The sequence below is a fragment of the Stenella coeruleoalba genome, assembly GCF_951394435.1.
Source record: "Stenella coeruleoalba genome assembly, chromosome: 5".
NCBI lineage: Eukaryota > Metazoa > Chordata > Mammalia > Artiodactyla > Delphinidae > Stenella > Stenella coeruleoalba.
Window position 1 is genome coordinate 76,347,137 of NC_137150.1, and position 27,433 is coordinate 76,374,569.

At 49.0% G+C, this 27,433-nt stretch overlaps 1 protein-coding gene across 1 annotated transcript in view; it reads right to left on the reverse strand.

The window, feature by feature from the left end:
- The window catches only part of PDIA5 (protein disulfide isomerase family A member 5), a gene marked incomplete at its 5' end in the record, with an annotated part of 92,207 nt that overhangs the window by 12,577 nt on the left and 52,197 nt on the right, over nucleotides 1–27,433 (reverse strand). Inside the window, 5 exons of the mRNA XM_079921959.1 lie at nucleotides 2,544–2,704; nucleotides 3,237–3,307; nucleotides 19,843–19,979; nucleotides 26,322–26,393; nucleotides 26,487–26,578. Coding sequence (XP_079778085.1) covers nucleotides 2,544–2,704; nucleotides 3,237–3,307; nucleotides 19,843–19,979; nucleotides 26,322–26,393; nucleotides 26,487–26,578 — 533 coding nt within the window. The remainder of the gene's footprint in view (nucleotides 1–2,543; nucleotides 2,705–3,236; nucleotides 3,308–19,842; nucleotides 19,980–26,321; nucleotides 26,394–26,486; nucleotides 26,579–27,433) is intronic.

Consider the following 27,433-nt stretch of genomic DNA (forward strand, 5'->3'; position numbering starts at 1 on the left):
ATTTCCAGGTGTTTTTCAGGTATTTCCACCTGGAGGTCCCACTGTCACCCCAATCCCAACAAGACTTAGAACTCTTCCCTCTCGTCCACACTTCCCAAAACAGCTTTCTTCCCCAACTTCTTCGTTTTGGTTAATGGCACCCCTGCTCTCGTGACCAAGATGGGCCCCTCCCACCCTTCCTGTCTCCCCCACTTCTTTGCCCTCCAGGTGCCCTGTCAAACACCCTGGACTCTTCGGCTGACACCAACCTTCTGCTCTGCCCTGTCCCTGCATCCTGCCTCCCCGGGCTGGCCTGCTGGTGGGCACATCTCAGTCACCCAAGCGCGGCCACGTGTGCACAAGCCTGGAAGTACCATCAGCCTCCCTCGACACTGTCTGCTTGCCCTCCTGCTGGTGGCCTCAACCCTTCATCTCAGAGCATCTGCTGTTTATGCTCTGCCTGCAGGATTCCTTCCAAGCTCCCCAAAGAACCACTATTTGTCCCTAGGCAAGGCCCTTCACCTCTCTGAACCTAAGTTTCTTCACCAAGGAAACAGGAATAAAAACTCTGGCCTCAGTAGGATCTGAGTATGAAATGGGGCAACAGCTATCAAAGCACGCTGCAAAGGCTGGGAAGGTTCTAGCACTTAGGGGGTGGTGCTGTCAGTTACAGTGCTGCATGAGAGCTGGCTCAGCCGCCATGGCCCACGGGCCCAGCCACTCCGCGGCACGTGGGATCTTCCCGGACCGGGACACCCCTCCATGCTCGCTATTTGTGTCCAGGCTTCTGGAGCGGGGATTAGCAACGATAAATGCTCTGATTCCCCAGCTCTCTAACCACAGTGCAAGCACCAGGGACCTCACCTGAGGCCCCACCCTGCTCAGTCCTTCCCAGTAAAGCAGCACTGGCACCAGAGCGAGGCCAGAGAGGCGGGTGTGAAGAGCAACCTGCCTCCTGCACCAAAGGCCCGGAGGAGAGAGCACCTCGCCCCTCTTGGAGATGAACCACTGCTCCGTTCTGGTCCCTAAGACAAGGGCTGGCTACTCTTAGAATCTGCCCCCAGTGATCAGTAGGAAGCTGAGCCTGGACCTGGCCAGCCCACTCACCTCTTGCCAGGGCCTCTCCTGAACCTAGTGGCTCATCCCATTCCATAAGCGGACGTTTCTCAAAACCCCACGGCTGAGGGTTTCATTCACACCTCCTGAATCAAAGCCGCAGGGACAGCAGCCCTAGCATCTGCACTTTAAGCAGCACCTCAACACCTGTAACGCTTACATCCACCCAGGTTCGAGGACCGATGTCCTAACAAAGTAACTCCTTCTGGATGCTGCTGTTCTGCACAGTTCTCGCGTCACCTTGTGACTCTAAAGTCTTGGTTCTCACGTGGACATCATTATGCCATGTACCAGGGGCCTCTGCAAAGGCTGGAATCTGTCTTCTTTTACTTCATGATCCCCCCAGTGCTGAAATAAGGCAGTATTCTCAAATATTCAAGTTATGTGTGGATGTGCGTGCGCGCGCGTGTGTTTGTGTGTGTGTGTGTGTGTGTGTGTGTGTGTGTGTGTGTGTGTGTGTGTGTGTGTGTGTCTCGGGGGAGGGGTGTGGACAGGAGAAAGCACCTGTGTGGTGGCCCAGTTAGTTCCCTCACAGGAGGGGGAAATGCTAAGAACTGCAGGTTCCACGGTCCTTGGATGAGCAATTGCAAGGCTCCTCGTGTTCTCTGGACTTGCAGGCTGTCGTGGGCTGAACTGTGCCCCCTGCCCCAAATTCATATGTTGAAGTCCTAATGCCAACTACCCTAGAAGGTGACTGTATTTGGAGATAGGGCCTTTAGAGAGGTAATTAAGTTAAAATTAGGTCATTAGGGTAGACCCTAACCCAACTTCACACTGGTGTCCTTTTAAGAAGAGGAGATTAGGACACAGACACTGAGGGAAGACCGTGTGAAAACACAGGGAGAAGATGGACATGGAGAGGCCTCAGAGAAAGCAACCCTCCTGACATCTTATCTTGGACTTCTGGTCTCCAGAATTGTGAAAAAAATTAACTTCTGCTGTGAAGCCACCGGTTCTGTGTTCCCTGTTGTGGCAGCCCTAGCAAACTAATACCCAGGCTGAGGGAGCTCTTCAAACCTTTATTTTCAACCCCAAACCACCACAGGCTGCACTGTGGACGCTACTGAAGGCCCAGACCCGGGTCCCTGTGAGTCCAGCTCTGGATGTGAAGAGCTGTGTGTTTCCTTCATTCACTCAAAGGGAATGGAATAAAATGTAGACGATGAAACCTGGGGCCAGGACACTGGGGAAGGAGTCCTAAAAACAGAAATACACGGTTTACTGGAGCTGATGAAACCGCACCCAGAAAGGCTACCCGTGCCCTGCTGGATGAGTACACGTGATCAGCACACCAGAGGAGGCGTCAGGATTGGGAAGTCATGGCTGTCTTGGCGTTCAGGCCCTGAGCCAAGGTCAGCGGCCCCTAAGGTTTACTTCATCTCCTCAAGGCCCTCTCCAGTGGCCGACAGCCAGGGACCAAGATGTGCTATCAAGACCAGCAGACTTACTTTTGCATCCACTCAATAAAGCTCTTCTTTGTTCTGAGCGCAGGCACTGCATACTTCTCTCCATTCTTAAAATACTTGAGTGTAGGAAACTCGGAGATGTGGAATCTTTCTGCCAGGGCCTTGTTGACGGTCGCATCAACAGCTGCAAGGACACCAGAGCTCTGGGACGGGGGAGAGGCCAACCATGCATGACAGCCTCAGATGCGGTGCTGGCAGAAGAGGAGCCCGGACACCAGCCGCCAACCCACCGAGGGCCTGCCGAAACCTCACAGGGCGGGAACTTCACACATCCCGGGAACAACTGGACACGGGCATGTCCATCATTCTCATTTGTGGGCTGAGATGAAGCCTTTTAATCTCCCCCACCAACCAGGCTGTGTAGACTGTAGCTGTTCCCAATCGGCAGGCTCCCACAGAAAAGAGGGAGAAACTTGGGGCTTCACCCCAGAGCCATGACCTGGCAGAGGTCACCTGGAAGGGTATGAGAATGTGACCCTAATCTCTCTGCACCCCTCCATCCCTGGTAGGGGCCCCACCTGTCTAAGACACATCTACTCGGGGACACAGAAGTTCCGCAGGCCTCCAGGGGCCAGGAGAGCTGCTACAGAGCTTGCAGGGGAAAGTCACTGTAATGATTCCTATCACTGACTCTTCAGGAGAGAGCGGTGGAGGAGTTAAGGAAAGGAAGCTTACATCTGCTTCTCCGTGGAGGACTTCTGCTGCATTCTCAAACTCTGGTTTCATTTTCTTACAGTGTCCACACCCTGCAGGAAGAAATCAAGAGAAACCATGTCCATGGCACAGAGGCTCCAGGGATGTCCTCTGCTTCCGTAAGAGAGCTGGGTCCTAATCCCAGCTACCAGGGGCACCCAGGAGAAAAGAAGAACAGCACCAGCTCAGAGAAAAGAAATCTTTTGCCTGATCCACTGGGGGTGGGGGTGTGGGAGGGGTACAAGAGGCAAAAATGAAATAATTACATCAACAATACTGGTCATATGCATATAGGTCCTGTGTGCCAGGCGTGGCTCTAAGTGCTTTATACCCTCACAACAGCCCTACAAGGTATGAACTACATTATCTCCATTTTACAGATGAGAAAACTGAGGCACTGAGAGGGTGGATGACTGCCCAAGGCTACATACACAGCCACAGGTCACAGAGCTGGGCTGAAAACCCAAGCAGTCTGGTTGGAGGCCACAGCCACTGGCAGCGTGTGCTTCCCAGCACTATGCTACTGTCACCACTATCATCTTCTCCAGGGCAGAAGGGATTCGGGGCCTTGAACTGGGAATAAGAATTCACATAACCAAGAGTACGGGAAAACGTCAAGTTCCAATTATCCCAATAAGGGAAGAGGTATGATATGACAGGCACAGTGATCTGACTTGTCATTCCCAAATAAATGGTATTTTCTTGGGACAAAGACTGCTTTGCCCTCCTCTCCTTACAACACTTGAACGCAGTAATATGTTATGAATAATGACATTTGATACGTTAAAAAGGAAGCAAGCACTTTGTGTCAGTGATGACAGGACATTTGTAAATTGCTTTCATTTTAGTAGAAAGAGTACTCTCTGGCATCTATGCTGAAGGGGCTGTGAGGCGAGTAGGACCAGACTGGCTCAGGCTGGAGATGACTCTAAAGGGAAATCTGGCTGGGAGTGGGGGGTAGGGGGGCACAGACAAGGCTAAATGGATGGCGGACATGTGACTTGGCCTTCTCATGGGGTGTGCTACTGCTTGGGAGCTTAGAGCATCACAATTCTACTACTGATTATTGGGAAAAAGAAAGACAAGAAAGGAAGACACGTGGAGACCAAGCAACATGCTACTAAAAACCAACAGGTCAATGAAGAAATCAAAGAGGATATCAGAAAATACCTCGAGATAAATGACAACGGAAACACAACTTTCCAAAATCTATGGGATGCATATAAGAGGTAGGTTTATAGTGATATAGGTCTTCTTCAAGAAATAAGAAAAATCTCAAATAAACAACCTAATCTACCATCTAAAGGAGTTAGAAAAAGAAGAACAAGCAAACCCCACGATCAGCAGAATGAAGGAAATAATAAAGATCAGAGAGGAAATAAATAAAACAGAGACCAAGAAAACAATACAAAAGATCAGTGAAACCAAGGGCTGGTTTTTTGCAAAGATAAACAGAATTGATAAACGTTTAGCCAGGCTTATCAAGGAAAAAAGAGGACCCAAATAAATGAAAGAAGAGAAATAACAACTAATATCAGAGATACAAAAAATCATAAGAGAATACTACAATCATATACCAACAAACTGGACAACCTACAAGAAATGGACAAATTTCTAGAAACATACAACCTTCCAAGACTGAATCAGGAAGACACAGCCTATCTGAACAGACTGATCACTAGTAGTGAAGTTGAATTTGTAATAGAATCATATACCATGATCAAGTGGAATTTATTCCAGGGATGCAAGGATGGTTCAGTATCCACAAATCAATCAACATGATATAACACATTAACAGAAGAAAGGATAAAAATCACATGATCATCTCAATAGATGTAGAAAAAGCATTTGACAAAATTCAACATACATTCATGACAAAGACTCTCATCAAAGTTGGTATAGAGGGAACACAGCTCAACATAACAAAGGCCATTCATGACAAACCCACAGCTAACATCGTACTCAATGGTGAAATGCTGAAAGCCTTTCTTCTATAAATTTATTTATTTATTTATTTATTTTTGGCTGTGTTGGGTCTTCGTTGCTGTGCACGGGCTTTCTCTAGTTGTGGTGAGCGGGGGCTACTCTTCGTTGCGGAGCATGGGCTCTAGGCACGCAGTCTTCAGTAGTTGTGGCACACGGGCTTAGTAGTTGTGGATTGAGGGCTCTAGAGCTCAGGCTCAGTAGTTGTGGCACATGGGCTTAGCTGCTCCGCGGTATGTGGGATCTTCCTGGGCCAGGGCTTGAACCTGTGTCCCCTGCCTTGGCAGGCGGATTCTTCACCACTGCACCACCAGAGAAGCCCTGAAAGCCTTTCTTCTAAAATCAGGAACAAGACAAGGATGCCCACCTCTTGCCCTTTTCATTCAACATAGTATTGCAAGTCCTAGCCACAGCAATCAGACAAGAAAAAGAAATAAAAGGCATCGCATCCAAACTGGAAAGGAAACAAAATTGTCACTATTTTTCAGATGACATACTATATATAGAAAACACTAACACCTCCACCAAAAAACTATTAGCGCTAATAAATGAATTCAGTAAAGTTGCAAGATAGAAGCTTAATATACAGAAATCTGTTGTTTTCTTTACACTAATAATGAACTCTTAGAAAAAGAGAGCAAGAAAACAATCCTGTTTAAAAACTGCATCAAAAAGGAAAGAATACCTAGGAATAAACTTAACAAAGGAGGTGAAAGACCTATATTCTGAAAACTATAAAACAATGATAAAGGAAACTGAAGATGATACAGAGAAATGGAAAGATAACCTGTGCTCATGGATTGGAAGAATTAATATTGTTAAAATGTCCATACTGGGACTTCCCTGGTGGCGCAGAAGTTAAGAATCTGCCTGCCAATGCAGGGGACATGGGTTCGAGCCCTGGTCCGGGAAGATCCCACATGCCGTGGAGCAACGAAGCCCATACGCCACAACTACTGAGCCTACACTCTAGAGCCCGCGAGCCACAACTACTGAGCCTGCGTGCCACAACTACTGAAGTCTGTGCGCCTAGAGCCCATGCTTCAGAACAAGAGAAGCCACCGCAGTGAGAAGCCCTCCTCACCGCAATGAAGAGTAGCCCCCACGGGCCGCAACTAGAGAAAGCCTGCACGTAACAACAAAGACCCAATGCAGCCAAAGATAAATAAATAAATAAAAATTTTAAAAAAGTCCATACTACCCAAAGCAATCTACACAGATTTAATACAATCCCTATCAAAATACCCATGACATTTTTCAAAGAGCTAGAATAAATAATCATAAAATTTATATGGAACCACAAAAGACCCTGAATTGCCAAAGTAATCTTGAGAAAAAAGAACAAAGCAGCTGGAGGTATCACTCTCTCTGACTTCAGAGTATACTACAAAGCTACAGTAATCAAAACAGTATGGTATTGGCACAAAAACAGACACAATGGATCAATGGAACAGAATAGAGATCCCAGAAATAAACCCACACATTTATGGTCAATTAATCTATGACAAAGGAGGCAAAATATACAAAGAAGAAAAGACATTCTCTTCAAGCAGTGGTGCAAGGAAAGCTGAACAGCTAAATGTAAAAGAATGAAATTAAAATTACATTTTCTCACACCATATATGAAAATAAACTCAAAACAGATTCAAGACCTAAATGTAAAACCTGAAACTGTAAAACTCCTAGAAGCGAACACAAGCAGAACACTGACAAATTGTAGCAAAATTTGTTTGGATCTGTCTCCTAAGGCAAAAGAAACAAAAGCAAAAATAATCAAATGGGACCTAAGTAAACTTAAAAGCTTTTGTACAGTAAAGGAAACCACTGACAAAATGAAAAGACATCCTACTGAATGGGAGAAAATATTTGCAAATGATATGACTGGTAAGGGGTTAATATCCAAAATACATAAACAGTTCATACAACTGAATATCAAAAAAAAAAAAAAAAACCCATAAAACAAAAACAAAAAACCCCAAAACAAAACCTTAACAAAAAAACAACCTGATTAAAAAATGGGCAAAAGACCTGAACAGACATTTTCCCAAAGACATCGCTAATCATCAGAGAAATGCAAATCAAAACCACAATGAGTTATCACCTCACATCTTTCAGAATGGCCCTCATCAAAGCCTACAAATAACAAATGTTGACAAGGATGTGGAGAAAAGGGAAACCTGGTACACTGTTGGTGGGAATGTAAATTGGTGCAGCCACTATGGAAAACAGTATGGAGGTGCCTCAAAAAACTAAAAATAGAATTACAATATGACCCAGAAATTCCACTCCTGGGTATGTATTTGAAAGAAACAAAAACACTAATTTGAAAGGATACATGCACCCCAATGTTCATAGAAGCATTATTTACAATTGCCAAGATACAGAAGCAGCCTAAGTGTCCATGAACAGATGAATGGATAAAGAAGATAGATACATATATACAATGGTATATTACCCCGCCATAAAAATAATTCTGCCATTTGTAACAATGTGGATGGACCTAGAGGGTATTAAGCTTAGTGAAATAAGTCAGACAGAGACAGACAAATATTCTACGTTATCACTTACATGTGGAATCTAAAAGAATAAAACAAGCAAATGTATATAATGATACAGTAACAGACTCACAGATATAGAGCACAAACTGGTGGTTACCAGTGGGGAGAGCGAAGGGGGAAGGAGCCAGACAGGGGTATGGGATGAAGAGATACAAACTACTATGTATATAATAAATAAGCAAAAAGGATACAGCACAGGGAAATATAGCCATTGTTTTGTAATAGCTTTAAATGGAGTACAATCTATAAAAATATTGAATCACTATGTTGTATACCTGAAACTAATATAATATTGTAAATCAACTATACTTTAATTTAAAAAAAAAGAATCTGGACCAAAAAGAAAAAGAAACAAAGGCAAGCAGACAGACACATACTAGTATTATCAGAGAAGACCTCCCACACCCTCCAGGAGCCACTGGGCCATGTAAACAGCTTTCCTGCCTCCATCTGAGCACTTGGCTGGGACAAAAATTCCTCTCTCCTCCAAGGTCATTCCTGCAGAGCTCAGCTCCACATGGCACTGAGACAAAAACAGGTCCGTTCCATTCCTGCCTGTTCCAACTTCCTTAGTCCATTCTCAACTTGTTCCTCCCAGAGACAGGGGGCCTCACAGTGGCTACCCTAACTGTTCCCCTCAACACACACACACACACACACACACACACTGATAACAGAAAACCCTGGCCAGTGTTGTCAAGCCCTCCTCTGGACAGAGTGCTCTGGGGGAGCCATGAGATGACTCGGTGGAGGAAACTCACTGATGGAATCCAGCCCAGGGAGTGGCTACAATTCTCAGCCGTACCAACATGTTGGTCCTTCTCAAATGGGCCCAAGCAAGGGGGAGGGACACCCGTGGGCTCATGGTCTGACTAGAGCCCACTTGGGACCCCCATGAACCATACAGGTATCAAAGTCATCATGATATTAAAATGTAAGAACATTATTTTCCAGAAATGAACACTTAGTGTTATCACAACCCATTTGCACTTTCTAAACAACTGAGTTACAAAAGCATTTTTTGTTTTGTTTTGGTAAATTGTTTGTTTGGAACTGAAAATGTGATTTCCCCACAGAACCAATCTTATACACAGATGCTACGCAGAGTCTCGAGAGTGACCACAAAAGTCCATTTAACAGGATGTACCTGAAGCATGTAGAGCACGCAGTGCTATTTCTGTTTCACTGAGCCATGCCCCAGATGGAAAGCACACAGACCGTGGTCCAGCTCGGGACTCCCAGCGGGCCTCTCTCCCTGCAGGCAGCAGCCGCCCACAACAGCAAAAGGGAGAGCATCCTCCTCAGCTCAGGGCAGACTCCGGGCTTTTCTGGGTCACTGACATTGTTGAGAATTTAAGCTTCTCCCCCACTTCTCCCATACTGATGCATATATGTTCCATACTGATGAATAACTGCAGAGGGCTCCGAATGCCCTGACCCACTCACAGACCCCTGGCTACGAGGCCAAGGCAACGAAGGGCTGACTGCCAGGCAGTCACTTTCCCGGCGGGGGGTCGTAGAAGAACAACGAGCTGTCCCCACAGGAGTCCAGGCTCAGGTATCCTTCCACCAAGATCCGCATGTCTGGAGTAAACTGGATATCCTAAGGAGGATTCTACTGACTTAACATGACATATATTAAGACTTAAACTTTTTTTTTTTTTTTGATTCTCACTAAAATAAAAAGAATAAATCACTCTTTGGGGCTTACAGTCAGGAGGCTCTACAACTCTCAAAGGAACCCCCAGGCCTGCCTCCAGGCTGACCGCTCCCTGAACCCTGCCCCGAGGTGACCTCCCCTGACAGGGGCAGAGGGAGCTCACCCTGCATGAAGAGACACGGAGAAAAGGAAGCTCTCCTGCTGATGGAGGGTCTGTCACCCAAGAGTTCGGTCTCCCCTGGAGAGTAGGAAGTGAGCGGCCTGAGTGAGAGCCGCTCAGCCCATCAGAGCACAAGGGAGGATGCCCGGGCAGGCCTCAGGAGACCCGGGCTTCAGGCTCCAAGTGGTCTCCATGGCAGGCGGGAGGGGCAGGAAGGGGATGCTCCCCTGAGCACCCTCTCCTCTACCACGTTATGATTGGTGCTGTCAGGCCAGTGCTAGCAGGCCCCACGGTCAAGGTGGGTGGTGGGACTGGGTGGGAATCGGGGGAAAGAAGACAAACCCACTCATAGAAAACCACTGTTTCTTTCCAAAATGTCCCAGTCAATGAGGCAGGACCCCTGAAGATGAGGGAGTTCACCTTCATACCTTTGCCAGGCTCAGCCCTTTGAGGCCACTGTCCGCTGGGGAAGCAAATAGACTCCACATTGCCTGCCAACTTCTATTGGTGGCGGGCGGGAGATGGCCTCTTAAGACAGAGAATTGGCTCACTGGGAAGAAGAGCTGTGATCGACTCACGATGTCTGCACTGGACACAGGAGGGGTGGCTGCAGGACATGCCAGGAGGCGCCAGATTCTTTGGCTTGTACTCACAGCTCTCTCCTGAACCTCTGGCCCCATCTCCCAGGACTCTGCCAAGGAATAAAAGCGCTCGCTCTCTGCGCTGGCCTTCCACACACTATCTCAGCAGCCCCATGAGACACAGGGCAGGGAACATCAGAAATGACGGCTCTGGGAGATAGTGATAAACTGGGGATCCCAGGGCCACCGTTAAACAAGATGGGATTAGAAGGTGGATCTCCTGGCTGGACCTGTGACCACATGAGCTGACCTTTTCCCTGAAGTTCTGTCCCCCAGCACCCAGCTCACTTCATCACAGCCCCTGCCCTGATGGATGAGACCTCTCCATGCGGAGTGTCCACCTGGGCTCTGGCCCCTACTTTGAGTCTCCAGTTCACTCCAGCCCCACCAAACTACTTATTTCTCTTCTACTCACAAAAGACATCTTATTCATATCCTCCTATGGCATTTCATTTTGTAGTGCCCTGTGACTATTATATTGCTGTCTCTTGGTATTTAGGGGCGGCCAGGGCACCTTTTCAAATCATCAATCATATCAAATTCCCTTGGTCAAAACTTTCTAATGGGGCTTCCCCGGTGGCGCAGTGGTTGAGAATCTTCCTGCCAATGCAGGGGACAAGGGTTCGATCCCTGGCTCAGGAAGATCCCACATGCTGCGGAGCAACTAAGCTCGTGCACCACAACTAACTACTGAGCCTGAACTCTAGAGCCCGTGAGCCACAACTACTGAGCCCGCGAGCCGCAACTGCTGAAGCCCGTGCGCCTAGAGCCCATGCTCCACGATGAGAGAAGCCACCGCAATGAGAAGCCCGCGCACCGCAACGAAGAGTAGCTCCCGCTCGCTGCAACTAGAGAAAGCCTGCACACAGCGACGAAGACCCAATGCAGCCAAAAATAAATAAATAAATAAAATTTTTTAAAAAAAACCAAAAAACTTTCCAATGGCTCCCATCACAAGTGGATCGAAATCCAAACTCCTTCTCACAGCCACAAGTCCCACACTGTCGGACTTTCGTACTCTCCAACCTCAACTCAGGCCATCTCCCTCCTGTCCTCTACTCTGCAGCCTGTGGCCTCTTTCTGCTTTCCTATCTCACCAAGCTCATTTCTACCCCCATGGCTCTTATCGGGCTGTTTGCCTGGAACACGATCTTCCCTCAGGACTCTGCATGGCTGATCACTTCACATCACGCAGGCTTTAGTTCAAATTTCACTTCTTCAGAGAAATTCCCTGACCACCTGACCACCTAACCCCAAGAAGCCTCAACCCATCACACTCACTTCTAATAGCCTGCTTATTTCCTTGACTGTACTCAAAACAGCTGGTGTAATGTGCTTACTTGAAACTTCCAATTCCCCAAGTGGATATAAGCTCTCTACAGGCTTGGACGTCCGTCTCACTCACCACTGAGAATGGCATCCCACACACTTTGGGAATGAATGAACGTCATGGCTGTGTTGTTCAGGTTATACCTGTGCACACAAGGTTTAACTGAACTAAATCCTTTTGGGGCAAAAGTCACACCAAAGAGTTGCTAGTTTAACTAAACACCTCTACTTAGTAAAACTAGGAGCCAAACCAGTTACTATGTGCATACGCTCCTCTCCACACCACCATTTATATACACGTCCCCCGATCCTTACTAGGTCTGGAAAACATCTTTGGAAATCTCCAACATCTCTGGATGTTGTTCTGAAGTTACCATACATTCCCAAGAGTTCTCTTGATAGCATTATGGTTTTCACTACTAACATCAATTCCCTCTGCTCCCTAGACAAGATACTCAGGCTAAGCAATAAACCTCTGTAAACAGAGTTTGTGACGATGAGACCAGCCAGGCCCCAAGAAGGAGAGAGGCCCTGGCAGAGCAAACGTCTCCCTCGCTGGCACCCGCCTGGCCTGGGGAACTGTGGGTCATGAGCAGTGACTGCCTTGACCACAGCCTCCGGGCCTGGCCTTCAGGCTGTCCTGGCCGTGTGGGCTGCAGGAGAGCCAGAGGAGGACGGTCAGAAGCCGGAGCAGGACTCCAGCCCACTGCGTTTTACTGTCCTGATTGTGATTTGATGGGCCATTAAGTTTTACTGCCAAACTTCCTTGTTGGGTTTTTATCAGCTTGTAAGTGCACTTACACTGACTTTCATGACCTGGCAAAGAGGCTGCCCGTCAGTTCCTTGACCACACTCTTTTCTGGCTGTGGGAATGTTGGCTTCCCGTCAATCCCAAACCTTCAGATCCCTCTGGATTCCGTTAACTTCAGTTACACCTACGATTTTATTGCAGGCCAGCTATGGAGACTCTCCTGGCTCCTGTAACCAGAATTTTCCAGGAGACCAGATTACTTTGGAAAGCTCCCTAGTACCTGGCTCTCAAGAGGAGCCTGGATTTTCCTACCCACATTCCTGCTGCCTTGCCTGGACCTTGGCTTGGGTGTGCCAGGGAGGTGGGGCTCCTACAGATGCTAACAGAAACAATGATGCTGTAACATTGTGATGGGCCCCCCAGAAACCTCTGGGCTCTTTCGAGGCTTCCTGCTGTATATGCACCAAAGCTGACTTGTAGACACTCAGACACTCTGGGGCAGACACACACTGATGAATGCCTCATCTACCACGCAGCCCTCTTCTTGCACGAAGAGAAAGTTGGGATTTTTTTCTTCTTCCTTTACGTTAGTGTAAAATGTAGATAACAAGCTTTAAAATTTTTTCTTCCAGGATTCTACCCTAAGGAAATAATCTGACATGTGGACAAATAATTATGCATGAAAATGCTCTCTGCAGCCTGATTTATAGTGGGGAAATAGAGTAAACTCAAACCTTCAACATTATGGTGCTGGTTAGGTAATTTATGGTGCCATTATATAATGGAATATTATGTGACCACAAAAAGTATGTACAAATAAGCATTTTTAGTAACATAAGAAAATACTTACAAGATAATGTTAAGAAAAATGTAAAGGAAAAAGCAAGGAAAAAGCACTTAACAAATGAAATGAAATCCCTTCCTCCCACATGGCACAACAAATGAAAAATCCAGATGAACTGGGGCTTCCCTGGTCGCACAGTGGTTGAGAGTCCGCCCGCCGATGCAGGGGACACGGGTTCGTGCCCCGATCTGGGAAGATCCCACATGCCGCGGAGCGGCTGGGCCCGTGAGCCATGGTCGCTGAGCCTGCGCGTCTGGAGCCTGTGCTCCACAACGGGAGAGGCCACAGCAGTGAGAGGCCCGTGTACCGCAAAAAAAAAAAAAAAAAAATCCAGATGAATTAAGCAAAATAAGAAAAACAAAAATATTATCACAAAATGCAGGGCACTATTTTTATATCCTGGATGTCAGGATGGGAAAAGGCAGGCTTGCAGAGGGCTTGGTGATGAGGCTGTGGCCTCTAGAACTTGGGTTTTAATCCTGGCTCTACCTTTTTGGCTATGTGACCTTTTGCAACCTTCTCAACCTCTTGGTGCCTCCCTTTCCTAACCTGTAAAATAGGGATAATCATGATATCCACTTCACAGGATTTGCTGTGAAGATTAAACGAGTTAATATATGGAAAGTGCTTCAAACAATGTCTGATCCACAGCAAGTGCTCAATAAACATTCTAGCTTTTATCTGACTACAAAAATCTAGTGCTCTTTTTTTTTAAAAGTTTTTTTTTTTTGATGTGGACCATTTTTAAAGTCTTTATTGAATTTGTTACAATATTGTTTCTGTTTTATGTTTTTGGTTTTTTGGCCATGAGGCACATGGGATCTTAGCTCCCCGACCAGGGCTCGAACCCGCACACCCCTGAGTTGGAAGGTGAAGTCTCAACCACTGGACCACCAGGGAAGTCCCGAAAATGTAATGCTTTTGTACACTGAAAGGCAGCATAAAGAAAGTTAAAGTAAGCAACAGACTAACAGAGAACATCTGGAACCCAGAAAATAGATAAAGATTAATATCCATAAGTATGGAGCTCTAGGTCAAGAAGAAAAAGACAACCCAGTAGAAAAATGGGCAAAGGGAATGAACAGGTGGTTCACAGAAGAAACATGGAAGGCTGATTACCACATGAAGAGATGCTCACCACCCCTGGAAGCCAGGGAGCTGTGGACAAGTTGCCCCTTTGCCCTTTTTAGCAGGAATGCAGACAGCTGATAGCATCCACGACTGGCGGGGATGCAGGCTCCGCCATGCACTGCCAGGTGTGGTGAGCCCTTTCTGGAGGGAAGTCGGCAGGTATCTATCAAGGCTCAAGCACACTTACCCCAAGGCGCAGCACCTTCCCTTCTGGGAGGCTAACGTGCCTAAACGTTTAGACACGCTCCCAAATCCATATGTTTACAAATGTTCACTGCATTGTTTGAACAAAGACTGGAAATAGATGTCTATGACGGGGATGGTTTAAAATCTATGGCATATGTAAATTATAAAATACTATTTGTTAGTTTAAAAGATTGAGGTAGATTTATATGCTAACATCTACATTTACACAAAATTATCTTTAAGACCTACTTACTGGTAAGTGAAAAAAATGCAAATCACAGAAAAATGGATAAGAAATGATTCCTGTTGTTTAGGAAGAAGCACAGGAGGAGGAGGATAACCAACTGGCAGCACTGGTCAAACCTGGGAAGGGAGGCCGGGCGCGGAGGGGACTCTCACTCTTCACACCATATTCTTATGCATCCCTTGAACCTTGCACTGCCAATAACAGGAATGTTGTTAATATTGTTCTTAAATTATCTGCGTCATTAAAAAATAAAAGTGGTAGCACAAAGGAGTTTTACAGCAAGATGGTTACACAAGTCTCCACGTGTTAGGAAAACAAATCAATTTAACTTTACGGTAATTTAAAAAAATAAAAGTTAAAAACGAGGGAATGATAAAAGAAAATGCAACTAGGAAGAATGATGACAAAAAATGGAAAGTGGTTCCTACCTATGGGATTATAAGTAGTTTTTTTCCTTAATCATTTATATTTCTCTGTACCGTCTACATTGTCTACAGAGATCACATATTACTTGGGAATAAGACATAAATGAAGTAAGAAGCAGAAATTCTGGAGTCTGACAGGGACCTGCTGCCGAATCCAGAGAGGCAGCCCAGCCCTGGAAGGCAGGTCAGGCCCTGTGGCCTCCAGCACACTCCTGCTGCTGGGAGTTATGGCAAGGGAAACATCTCATCCCAGGCGGCCCGTTGCCAAGGAAAGGGGCAGAGCTGTGGACGGGCCGCCGTAGCCCTGGGGAAGGGGCAGCAGGGGTGCCCTGGTGCCCCAGCAGCTCCTTCTTAGGCCCCTGTCTGCCCCGTCAGCACCCACATGGGAGAGACAGGCTGCTCCTCAGGGTCCCCATTCCTGGAAGCCCCACTTTGTCCCTTCTACCTCCCACGCGAGTGACACTCACTCGGGGGAGGGGGGGTGTCATTACAGCACCATGTCCTTCCGGGCCTAACGCAGGGCTGCAGGTACAGGGAGAGGGAGAAGCAGGTAGACATTACTGCAGCAAAACGGACAGTGACAAGAGAAGACGAGTAACAATGTACAGTGACTCTTCTCGTTCAGAACGCTGCAGAAAGAAACAAAAGTCACCACGGGGCGGTGGCCTGCTGCCTCGCCCTCTTCGGACACCACTTAGTGCTCTGTGGGATCAGGGGGCCAGGCCTGGTGCCGTGGCCTCCCTCACCCACTCAGGGCCCCGCGCCGAGGGCCAGATGGACGGCAGAGGGGCCCGGGCTCTGTCCTCGCACCGCATGGTGCCCACGGCCCTCTAGGAGGTCACTGCTTGCATTACACTGTCCTTCCCAGGAGGCCCAGGATCCTGGACAGTGGGCTCTGGAGGGCACACCTGCCTGCGAATCTTGGCTCTCCCTGCTCCCTCGGTGTGAGCGGGGCCGGGACTGGAGCTCACGTACGTGGAGGGCCCCGCACTGTGCTGGGGGGCTGAGCTTATCTGTTCAATGACAACTCAGGCACCAGGAGTACAGGCTGCAGAAGAATCTGTGTGGGGTTTCTAAGGGACTCCAGCTGGGAGGGGAAGGGAGGAAAGGCTGAGATGGGAATTAAAGTGGCAGGAAAGCTGGAAAAGAGGGCAAAGAAGCAGGGGGCCCATGGAGATGTTTACTAATATGCAACAACCAGCGGCCCAGGTGCCTTTCCTGCCAAGAACCGAGGAGTACGGCTCCTCCGAAGGCAGCCAAACAAGGTTCCAGGCAAGTGGGACCCGGAAAGAAACGAACACTGAGCACGTCTTCTGTACAGAAATAACACTGCAAAGAGAGACCATGGCTCTTTCTGGGAGTCTGTATCAGGAATAATGTTAATCCTCTTCTCTATATTTTCCTATATTATCCCTTTATAAAACATACATGGGGCTTCCCTGGTGGCGCAGTGGTTGCGAGTCCGCCTGCCGATGCAGGGGACACGGGTTCGTGCCCTGGTCCGGGAAGATCCCACATGCCGCGGAGCGGCTGGGCCCGTAAGCCATGGCCGCTGAGCCTGCGCGTCCGGAGCCTGTGCTCCGCAACGGGAGAGGCCACAACAGTGAGAGGCCCGCGTACCGCAAAAAAAACAAAAACATACACACACTCTTTTTTAATTATCAAAAAGGCATCAAGATAAATTCAGCTTTTTAGTTTGAGCTCCACTATTTCAGTCTGTGGGGATCTTTTAAAATCTTAATACCATTGTTCGATATTTTAACTAGCTTCCTTCTTCCAACTCTAACCCTTGCAGATTTGAAAGCTTGCCTTGCTTTTTATAGTTTCAACAAAACTGCTTATAAAAAAACAAGTACCACCCTCCAGACAGAACCAGGCCAGACTCACAGTCACAGAGCACCAAGGGGATGGTCCCCTCATGGTGGCCGCATCCTGCCCGGTTCTCCCTACTGCACTTAGGAAAACAACAATTCATTTTTGATAAAAGAAAGACACACTAATTCATCAACTTAGCAATCCTATCCCAAGAAACAAACCAAGCACATGTGGCAATCCTTAGTAGAATCTATGGTCTTCTATGTTGATAGATCCCAACTTGTTTTCCTAGGTCTCCAAAATGGTCTGTTTCTTAACCACTCCCTATTTGGTCTGGGATCGGCACCTGTAACACCGTAATTTCCGGAATTCACATTTTATTGGCTTGGGAAACATGAGCCAGCACTGCCAGTCTCTGGCCTCCTGACATTTGTCCTTTTCTCTAGGTCCCTCAAACACCACAAAAGTGGTTTTCTGATCAGTGTTTGCTCTCGGGAACACTCTGGCACGAGATGCCCAGCTAGGCAGCTAAGAGGGCCCTGCTGTCAGTTCACCCCTCCTGGGCTCAGATTCCTCTCTAAACCATGTACAGTCCATCCCTTCTAAAGCCCACACTCCCAGATAAAGGAGGAGGACTGTGTAGAGAGATTATTTAACGAAAAGCCACTCCCATCGGATGGGAATTTAAACAGGCAGTTCTTCAGGGAGCTTCACCTCGGGCTTTTGCCCTGATCCCTCTCACTCTGCCAGTCCAACAGAAATACACACACACACACACAGGCAAAGCCGGGGGGCTGACAGACACCTCATCAGAGAATGCAGGGTCCCTAACAGGCAGACACCCACCAACAGAAGCCTCAGATATTTCCATTTCCTAAATTTGAGTCGGAACCCTCTCAACAGGGGTAGTGTACTCAGTAACAAAGACTAATGGGGAAAACAAAAGCTGCTATCTGGTTTCTAGTTCTCGTTCTCTAATTTAGCTCTCAACAACCTCATTTGTTCGTTTTCTCATTCATTAAGCCCTTACTCTATACCCATAGGTGACTTGGATTGGGGGAGTGATGATCATTCTGGTTCAGAGAGCGAGGAGGGTGCATTATAAGGGGAGGCGGCAGGGAAGAACTCTACAGCCAGGCTCTGGGGTCCAGACCCTGCAAGCATCAGGTACTACAATGGATTGCTTACAACCTAAGAGTACAAGAAAGAACACAGACCAAGATTTTTGTGGGTCTGCAACGAGGGTTCTATAAAGAAAGGGCTTCATAAACAATTATTAAACAATTCCAATCTATCAGGTACATGTTGTTAGGAGTCATCAAAGGGGATACGTATGCTTCACGCTGTGATGCATAAAGCACTGCTCAAACCACTCTGCGCTCTTCCAGGAGCCAGACGGCTCTCAACACAGACTGGAAGCACTGACACACAGGGGGGAAGTTCCCAGGGGGGACTGAAAACAGTGAGCTGGTATCTGCTTCTCCTGCTAGGACAGGGACGCAGGCAGGGTGAGTTCAGCTCTGGATGCAGCGTGACTCCCTGCGCCTCCATCAGCAACGCTGAGACTGGCCGGGAGAGCACACCTCAGCGGGGAGAGCACTGCAGGGCTGCCTGGCGGGCATTCATCAGGTACCTTCAACCACAGGGATGCCCTCACTGAGCCCTTGCAGGGCTGGGCGTGATGTGCTCCTAAGGCCCTCTCTGACATTGCCCCTAATTAGGAGGCCCTTTGAAACTTCATGTTTTGGGGTTTTTTTTTAGGTTTTTTGCGGTCATTTTTCTAGATAGTCAGAAGAAGAAAGGCCCAAAATAATTTTCCTTTGGATTCTCTTAAGAATTTGGCACTTATAAGAAAGGAGGACTTGGGGAAATCCCCAGTAGTGGTCTGTATATGAACAATTCCTGATTGACCAAACCCATGTGATACTATAGGGGAAGCGGAAGACGGGAAGGCCAGGGCTCAGCAGTGCAGGACTCACAGAGCAGTGCCATTTCTCCGTGCAATAGTCTCTTTGTCTGTAAAGTGGGGCTAATCATACTCGCTTTGCAGCACTGTGGGTGAGATAAAAGGAGATGACCCTGCAGGCAGCCACTTGGCCACCGTAAGGCAATACACAATGAATAGCGTAAGGGTCTCTATGACAAAGATGATTAATAAAGTATTCTCTCACTAAAGATGCCTCTGTGGACTGGGCAATTATGACACTGATCCGTGAAGTAGTTCTTTTTGCTTTTTTTTCCTCTTACCCACCATCACTGGGCCCAAGAGCTGGCAAGAAGCTATGAGAGAGGAGCACCCCACACACATGCACTCTGTCCCAGGGTGCTGGGGACCCACCTTCTTCACCCATCAGGATGGGCCCACCTTTCCCAGGAGCTGCTCCCTGGAACTCTGTGCCCAGGGGCTGTCATCCCCTTGCTCACCTTTCCAGAAGCAGCCTTCTCCCTTTGAGAAACGAATTACAATCAATTTTCCATTCTCCACGGGAACGGGGAGGACACTGGCCTAGAAAACTCCTGAGCTACAGGGCTTTTCAGCCAATACGGCCAACACATTTTACAGCATTCACATGTTTTCCTTCCTTGATGCACAAAGGCTGCTTCAGGCTGTGACGGACGCCAGCTGAAGCAGAAAGAAGCTGTTCTAGGTGCTGCGGGGTCTGAGGCTCCAGCCCTGGCCTCACTGTGCCCTTGCAAGTACTGGGCAAGATTCGGGCCCTCTTGGGGCCTCAGTTTCCCCACCTGTAAGCTGAGGGATGATTGCCGTCCTAGGTAATATCTAAAGGCTCAGAGCGGCGCCCGCCCTGCAGCGGCCGAGGGAGGGAGGCGGTGGCAGAGAGGAGCAAGGTTCCACTCACATGGGGCGTGGAACAGGACGAGCACAGAGGAGTGTTCCTTCACAAACTGGTCAAAGTCTTCATCGGTCAGGTGATAAACGGAGCCGCCCTCATCTGCCCAGGGAGTCTCGGGGACCTGGGGCTGTGGCGGCTGTGGACTGGAAGACCAAAAACAGGCAGAGCTCAGAGCACGCGCCGGGGCCCGCGCAGCCCTTACCCCCAGCGGCTCGCACGGCCGGCTTCAGGGGCGCACCGCGACCCCCCGGAGGAGTGGAGCAGGACTCCTCGGCCCTGCCCACCTCCACCGTCCCCTCAGAGCCCAGAGGTGCTCAGCTGATAGCCTGTGGCAAACAGTCGCTTCAGCTGCAGCCCTCTGGGCAGATCAAGAAACCTCACTTCCTCCCTAGAACCGGGGGCATTCCTTAGCATCTCAAGCTCTTTCAAACTCTCAGCCAACTGGCAAGAATAAACAGCAACAGCAAAGAGTGACCTTTGGCAAAGTTAACCCTTGTGCTGCGTGGTGCCCACAGGGCGGGGAGCGGGGAGAGGGCGTTAGACGGGAGGGGTGGTGGTGAGGAGGAAAGGCAGAGGCCAGGTGTCTGACAAAGACCAAATACCCGGGAAGGGCTGGGGGCCGGGGAGGCGGGTGCAGGGCGTTCACTGACCAGGGTGGGAGGAGGGTCGTAATGAGGAAGGGTGGGGCCCAGGGGAACAAGGCACCCTAACTATGACAGCATACATCACGAACCCTTCCTAGAGACTGGAGCAAAGTTATCTGGTTCTCCAGAGGCAGAATGCTGGAGCAGAAAGGGCCAGGCTCAGAAGTCAGTCCAAATCTGCGCTCTGCCACCACGAGCTGCAAAACCTCGGGCTGGTGCGTAGCCTCCCTGGAGCCTGCCTCCATCTGGGACAGCCACGTGCTGACATCTGTGTCACCAGCTGTTGTGACAGGGGAGGCTCACAGCTGCCCTCTCCTGCTCCAGAGTTGAGGATGAGGCTGCTAGTGACACAAACTCCCTGATGCTTTATGAATACCTTTGCCAGAGCACCTTAATCGCTACTTTGAGAAAACGCTTTAGGATGACAGATGTGAAAAGACAACCACTGCTTCCTGCCTCTGAGCGCTTACAGTAGAAAAAAAGTGTAAAGTTCCAGCAGCCAGGGCTGAGAATCATAAGACCAATGTTGCCCACGCAATGCAATCTGCAGCCCTCCCACGCAGCTGACACGGTGGAACCTGCCAGCCCCACCCTACGGCAGAGCCTGGGTCTGACGGCACCTTCAGAAGCCCTCTCTGGTGCTTTGGACGAGGCCCCACCGGTGGCTTCAGCCACCCTGGTGTGAAGCAATGGGAAGTGGCAGGGAGAGGGCAAACCACTCTGAGCCCGTGCACATCCAATGTCAGGTAGCGCTGATGGCAAAATGAAGCTTTAGAATGAGTCACCAGCCAGACAACAGTCCCAGACCAACACCAAGAAACCTAGGTTCCAAAACCTGGGCTCAAAACACCAATCCCTGAAAACATCACCAACTCCACTTCAGGGAACCTATCTTTCCAATACACCTGGACACATGCAAAATTACGTACATTCCAAGGTATTCATTGTAGATGATTTGTCATAGCAAAGACTAGAAGAACCCAGTGTCCCTTGGTAGGTAAACTGCAGTCCTTCTGCACGATGGAGGGCTGAGCGTGGTAAAGGAGGACAAAGAAGCTCCCCTACACTCTGATGTGGGTAGACTGCTGGGATATACACAACAGGCCATAATGTGCTAACTTCTGCATAAAGTAGAGAGAGATAAAAAATACTTATTCATGTTTGCGTGTTATCTGCATAAGGACTAATTAAAGTTGTTACCTCTAAGGGGTAGGAGGGAGAACAGGATGGAGGAACCAGATAAAAGGAAAACTTCAATGTATAATTTTTAAGTATCTTTTAAAAAATTATTTTAATTATGTGAAAGGAATCTATTCTAAAATTAAAATAATTTTTAAAAATCCAGCAAGATTATACACACAGAATGGAGAAGCCAGGCCTCAGCAGCAGTACAAGCATATGAAAGTGCCTGAGAAATTTCTAGTTAAACATGGAGGACATACTCCAAAACCACTAAAGTAACAGTACAAGAGTTTAAAAAAAAAAAGTATGAACCCACAAGAGCAAAAAGAACAGGAAGACAGCAGCAAAGAGAGAAAAAGAGGTCAGTGCAAATTTAGAAGCTAGAAAACCGACTTAGCAAAAAACTTCTGCCTTTCTTAGAGGGTGGAAACTTGAGGTGCTGGGTGCTCAGAGGGGGCAGGGGCCCAAGAACCACCCTAATATGCAAAGGCTCCGAAGGACCAGGAGGACCCCCTTAAAGCAGGGCTGTGGCCTGGGGCTGGATGGGAGGCCCTCAGATCCTGTCCATCTCCCCAGCAGCCAGGTGGGTGCCCCTCTCCCACTCAGTGGACAGCAGGAAGTTTGCTTTCTAGAGAGGCCTGCAGAGCTGGGCACAGCAGTAAGAGGCACTATGAACTATGCTTTTCACCGTCTCTCTCCTTAAAGAATGGGGCTCCCTCTAGATTATCTCTCTACCTCCTACGCCTAACACAAAGCAGATACCAAATAAACTCTTTTTGAATCAACAAGGGAATGAGAGAAGAAAAGTTGAAGGAACGGGAGGTGTCTAACCAGGAGAAGAGGAGACATGGGGAACACAACAGTTGTCTTCAAACATTTCAGACTGCACTGGGAAGAGAAACGAAGATTTATTTTCTATGGCTCCATAAAGGAGAACCAACACCAAGTGGAAGCTCCAGAGAAAGAAACTTTAGCTCAACAGAACTAAGAATGTTCTATCTACAACAGATAAGAGAGAAAGAGCCGGACTGGGAGTCAGAAGACCTGGCTTTGAGTCCTGTTTCCTCCACCTTCCAGCTCTAGGGGCTTAGGCAACCAGCCTGACTTAAAACATCTACAAGGCAGTATATTTGTAGGCCCTTCTTCATCTGCCTTGCAGGTACATCTAGACAGATAATGGACGTGAATGTACGAAGTACTACCCAAATGTTCCTAGATATCATTCATAACCTCAATAAGAATCATTCAAACATGAGTGGACACTCTCAAAATGAGTCGAGGCCCTGTCCTCTGAGGTGTTTAGGCAGGATGGAGTAACTACATCTGTCCTAGAGGTAACACGACACGGAAAGGGAATTGCCGGGGGCAGATTCGCTGACTTTCACATTCCCTTCCAATCCTGCCACTCTGACTTACTTCCGCAGGTTCTCCAGGACTGGGAAGTTCACACAAGGCACGTCCTTGCCTGAGGCAGGTGCACATGCCATTGATAAGAAGATGCAACTCAAAACATGACAAGTCAAGAATGCTTTGTGTTTGTTTTCAGTCCACTTCTGGTTAGTATAAAAATACACAGGCAGAAATGGGTAGCTAGGTCAAAATGGATCGCCACTTCTGCACCCTCTACCTGCCAAGCCCAACTGAGTAGCAGGAAATCTGCAGAGAGTGGAATAAGAAACGCAGCTGCCAGAAGCACAAAGGGGCACACTGCCAGGATCATCGCATCTACCCCAGAGCCCTGGGGCAGTCCGACACCAGGGATGCCCTGCCTGGCCCACTCGCCAGTCACATGTCAGACAGCAGGACTTGGCTCTTCTCTCCTGGGCTTCTGAAAGTCATCTAGAGCAGCGGCCCCAACCTTTTGGGCACCAGGGAGCGCTTTTGTGGAAGACAATTTTTCCACGATGGGGGTGGGGTGGGGGTGGGGGATGGTTCAGGCAGTAACGCAAGTGATGGGGAGCCGCAGATGAAGCTTCGCTCGCTGGCCCGCCGCTCACCTCCTGCTGTGCGGCCCGGTTCCTAACAGGCCGTGGACCACTACCGATCTACGGCCCGGGGGTTGGGGACCCCTGATCTAGAGAATTAGCAAGGCTGGATCCACCCTCATCCTTCTACATTTGGTGACCATAAGCCATGAGCAGCCAATGGAGAGGCCCAAGGAAGAAGTGCAGGGCAGCAGGAAAGGTAGGATCACTGCTACCCACCCACCAGGATTTGGTGGAAACCTGGTGAAGACTTAAAACACCTGGCACCAGGAAAACACACACACACACACACACACACACACACACACACACACACACGCACGCACGCACCTACGCACGCACGCACACAGCTGGCTATATGTTGGGGGGAATCTAGAAGGAAATTTGCCAAATATCACCACACATTATCCTTGGGTAGTGGAGTAAGGGGGCCACTTTTCCCCTTGTTTAAATATTTACGTTTTTCAATAATGATATAGCTCACTGATAGCCTTAAAGTCAGAAAAGACTATTTAAAAAATGAAGCTAGCTGGCAGCACAGTGACATTGCTAGATCTTGCTGAGGCATGAGATGAGGCAGCTCACTGGGGGTCCTCCCTGCCCCCGGCTGTGCTGGGGGTGTGGGCTATGGTCATGCCTTTGGAGGAGCTGCCCCCATGTGTGCACCTCCAGCACAGGGACCACAGGTGGTTGGGCAGCTCCGGAGGTGCTACCCAGGGGGACCCGGATGCTGTCTTCCCTTCCCCGGAGTTACCCCACCAACCTCAGCCGCCTGGAGACTGGAGACCCAGGGTGAACCAAAAGCTGCTAACAAGGTCTCCTGTCCATGGGGGTGAGGAGGGGAAGGCGGAGGTGGGAAGTGGGGAGGGCCAGCCCAGGACAGGGATCAGGAGGCAGCCCTGGGGGTAGGAGTGGGGCCCGGGACAGGGTCTGGTGGAGGAGCTGCGGTGGGCCTGGGTGGGGTGGGGGACGGAGTGGCGGAGTCCACCGGAGAGATAATGCCCCGTCTCAGAAAAGCCACTGACGTGCTCCCCTGGTCCAGGGCTGGCAAGCAATTCTGGACACTTTCTAAAAAAAATAATAAACCTTATCCTTCCAAGAAGATACGAGTGTATTTTGAAGCCAGAAAAGGTTAGAGAAGGGGGAGGAAAGCAGATTTTATGCTCTGGTGACAAATGAGACTGCCATTTGTTGAAACCTTCTCCCAAAGCAGAGCGAGATATGTCTGGCTGGAGGAGAGGACATGCTTATTATCAAGTGTAAAATGAAAACGGGGGTGCGAAGGCCCAGGTTAAGACACAGGATAATGGGGAGCTGCCTTCCTGGGCAGGGGCTGGAAATGAGGTAATAGATGGAGACAGAGATGTGAAAATGCTTCCAAGAAATAAAGGACACCATGCAAACATGGTTCTGCCATGGCGTTTTATCTCCTGGGCCCCCGGGAACCCACGGAACAGAAGATTGAGAGTTTCAACCTTCAGAATCAAACAGTTTGTTGTGGGTTTTGGGGTATTTTTTTTTTTTTTAAGTACAAAATTTATCTTCCTTTCCCATTCTGAAAATACACATTTTCAACCTCACTGCTTTGGATAACTAATCCTTTAACCCTGTGCCCCTGCGGTAATGATGTCAATAAACAGCCACCGTGCTGGCAGCTGGGCAAAGGGCAGAGGCTCCGGCCAGAACGCGGGGGAGCTGCTGCCGGGGGCCGACCCCAGCCCTTCTGCTTGGCAGCTGCAGGAGCCTGGACGAGCTACTCCATCACTCTGCTTAGTTACCTCATTCAGGAAATAAGGGTCATAATAATATCTTCCTTATGGGGCTGTCCTGAGGATTCCATGAGACATAAGGTGCTTAGAGCAGGGTCAGCCACAAAGTGGAGCTCCCAAAATGCTCCAGAATGCTGTTCTTATTCTAAGCACTGTGCACAAATGACCATACACTGGCGGTGACAAGTGCCAGGCCGGTGACAGGCAGAGCCCAGAGCAGGTGAGTGCTCCGGCGTGGGCTTCAGGAGAGCTCCGGCCACGGAGAAGGTGTTGGGGAGACAGACTCCCCATCCAACACACCAGTCAGGGTCCAAGCGTCACGCCAAAGTCACACACCTAGCATGGGGGGCGGGGGACTCCAGGTGCACGGGCGGTTTGGGTTATAAGGATCTAACCACATTATAAACAGGACCACAGGTTGCTACGAAGCAGCTCCGCGGGGCTGCACGGTGAACGGCAAAGCAGTCTGCAAATCTAAGGCACGAAGACACTTCTTAGCTTCAAGGCACACAATACAAAGTGTTATGTTTGAAATGAGTGTCTGACTGACAACTCTATTTTCAGAGAGACGTGCAGCGGAACCTCTCTCAAACCTGCCGTCCTGGGTGAGAAATACTTCTAGCCATCAGGTAGACTAAGGGGAAAAAACCTATCTGAAATGCAGTCGTCACGGCCAGTCACATGAAATCCTCCCGACTCGCACATTCTGCACGCACAGATCCCCACCCTCACCTAGATGCAGCCCACAGACAGTTGCGTGGGCAGCACAAAATGGTCCTTTCTTTCCTCATTCTCTTCCCAACCACCAGACGGAGCCCTGTGCCCAGGGACACCCTGGGGCCTGGCAGATGCCCCTCCCCCTCTGGGTACCCTCCCCCGCCCCACCAAGGCATACGCCAACTTACTTCTTCAGCCACTCCACAATGTCCTCAGCTGTGGACCCATAGCTGTCGTACTGGAACAGAAACCGTCCTTTCCTGTGAAACATGAGGAGACACTGTGGGCTCAGCCAGGGAGGCAAACGCCATCATGGAGGGGAGAGGGCGTCAGCAGAGAAGCAGGGGACTTACTCGAAATAGCAGATGGTGGGGTAGCCGTGCACACTGTACTCCTCCTTGATGTTTTCAAATTCCGAGGAGTAGACATTCATCCCGGCCAGCACCTGGGAGCAAAGGGAGAACAGACCTGTCCACTCTCCACCCACAGACGCCCTCACCTTGTCCATGCCTGCCCAGCTGTCCCAGCAGAAACAGATGATGGGGACGAAGCCTCACAATCTGACGCACAGCCCAGGGCAGCGGGGGATCAAGGATAGCCAAGCCAGCTGGGAACGATGCCCGAGTGCTCTGGAAGAAGCAGTCATCTGGGCCCAAGGGCTGCCCCCCATACAGGCATTCCCTCCTGCCTGCCCTGTGGGAAAAACCATCTCAGAGCAAAACAAAGTTCTGAGGGTTGAAGAAGAAACCTGGCCTTGTTACCAAGGTCAACCAGGTCCTAGAGTGCGTTCACTGCCACCCAAGTACATATTATGCCTTTTCTCTGCCCATGTCAACTAAGGTTGTACTCTTCTCCCAAGTTATGGAATCACCACTGAGCCACTCTGCCACTCTAAGGCACCCTTGGACACCTTCCTGGATACCTCAGTCTGTCCGCCCCGGCTTCATGTGCAACATTCTCAGATCTCACAGTTAATGTGGCCAAGGAGGTTGCATGGTTCTCATGACCATCCACCTGCCTAACTCTCCTCCCTCCAAACCCTGTTAGGCGTCCTGTGGGTGACCATCACCTACAGCATCATTTGAGCATCATCTCTGAAGTCTGAACATGTTCTGGTGGCAGGGGTCCACATGTCCAACACCCCTGAATGGGAAAGGAAAACTGTAGTAGCTTGTATTACTGATGACAAGCCTATGTACTGAGAACAACCCAGAACTCCTTTCCTGAAGCAGGAACTTTTTTCTATATGGCAGGATCAGGTGCCCGGAAAAAGGACTTTGCATCTGTTCTCACGAGAGAA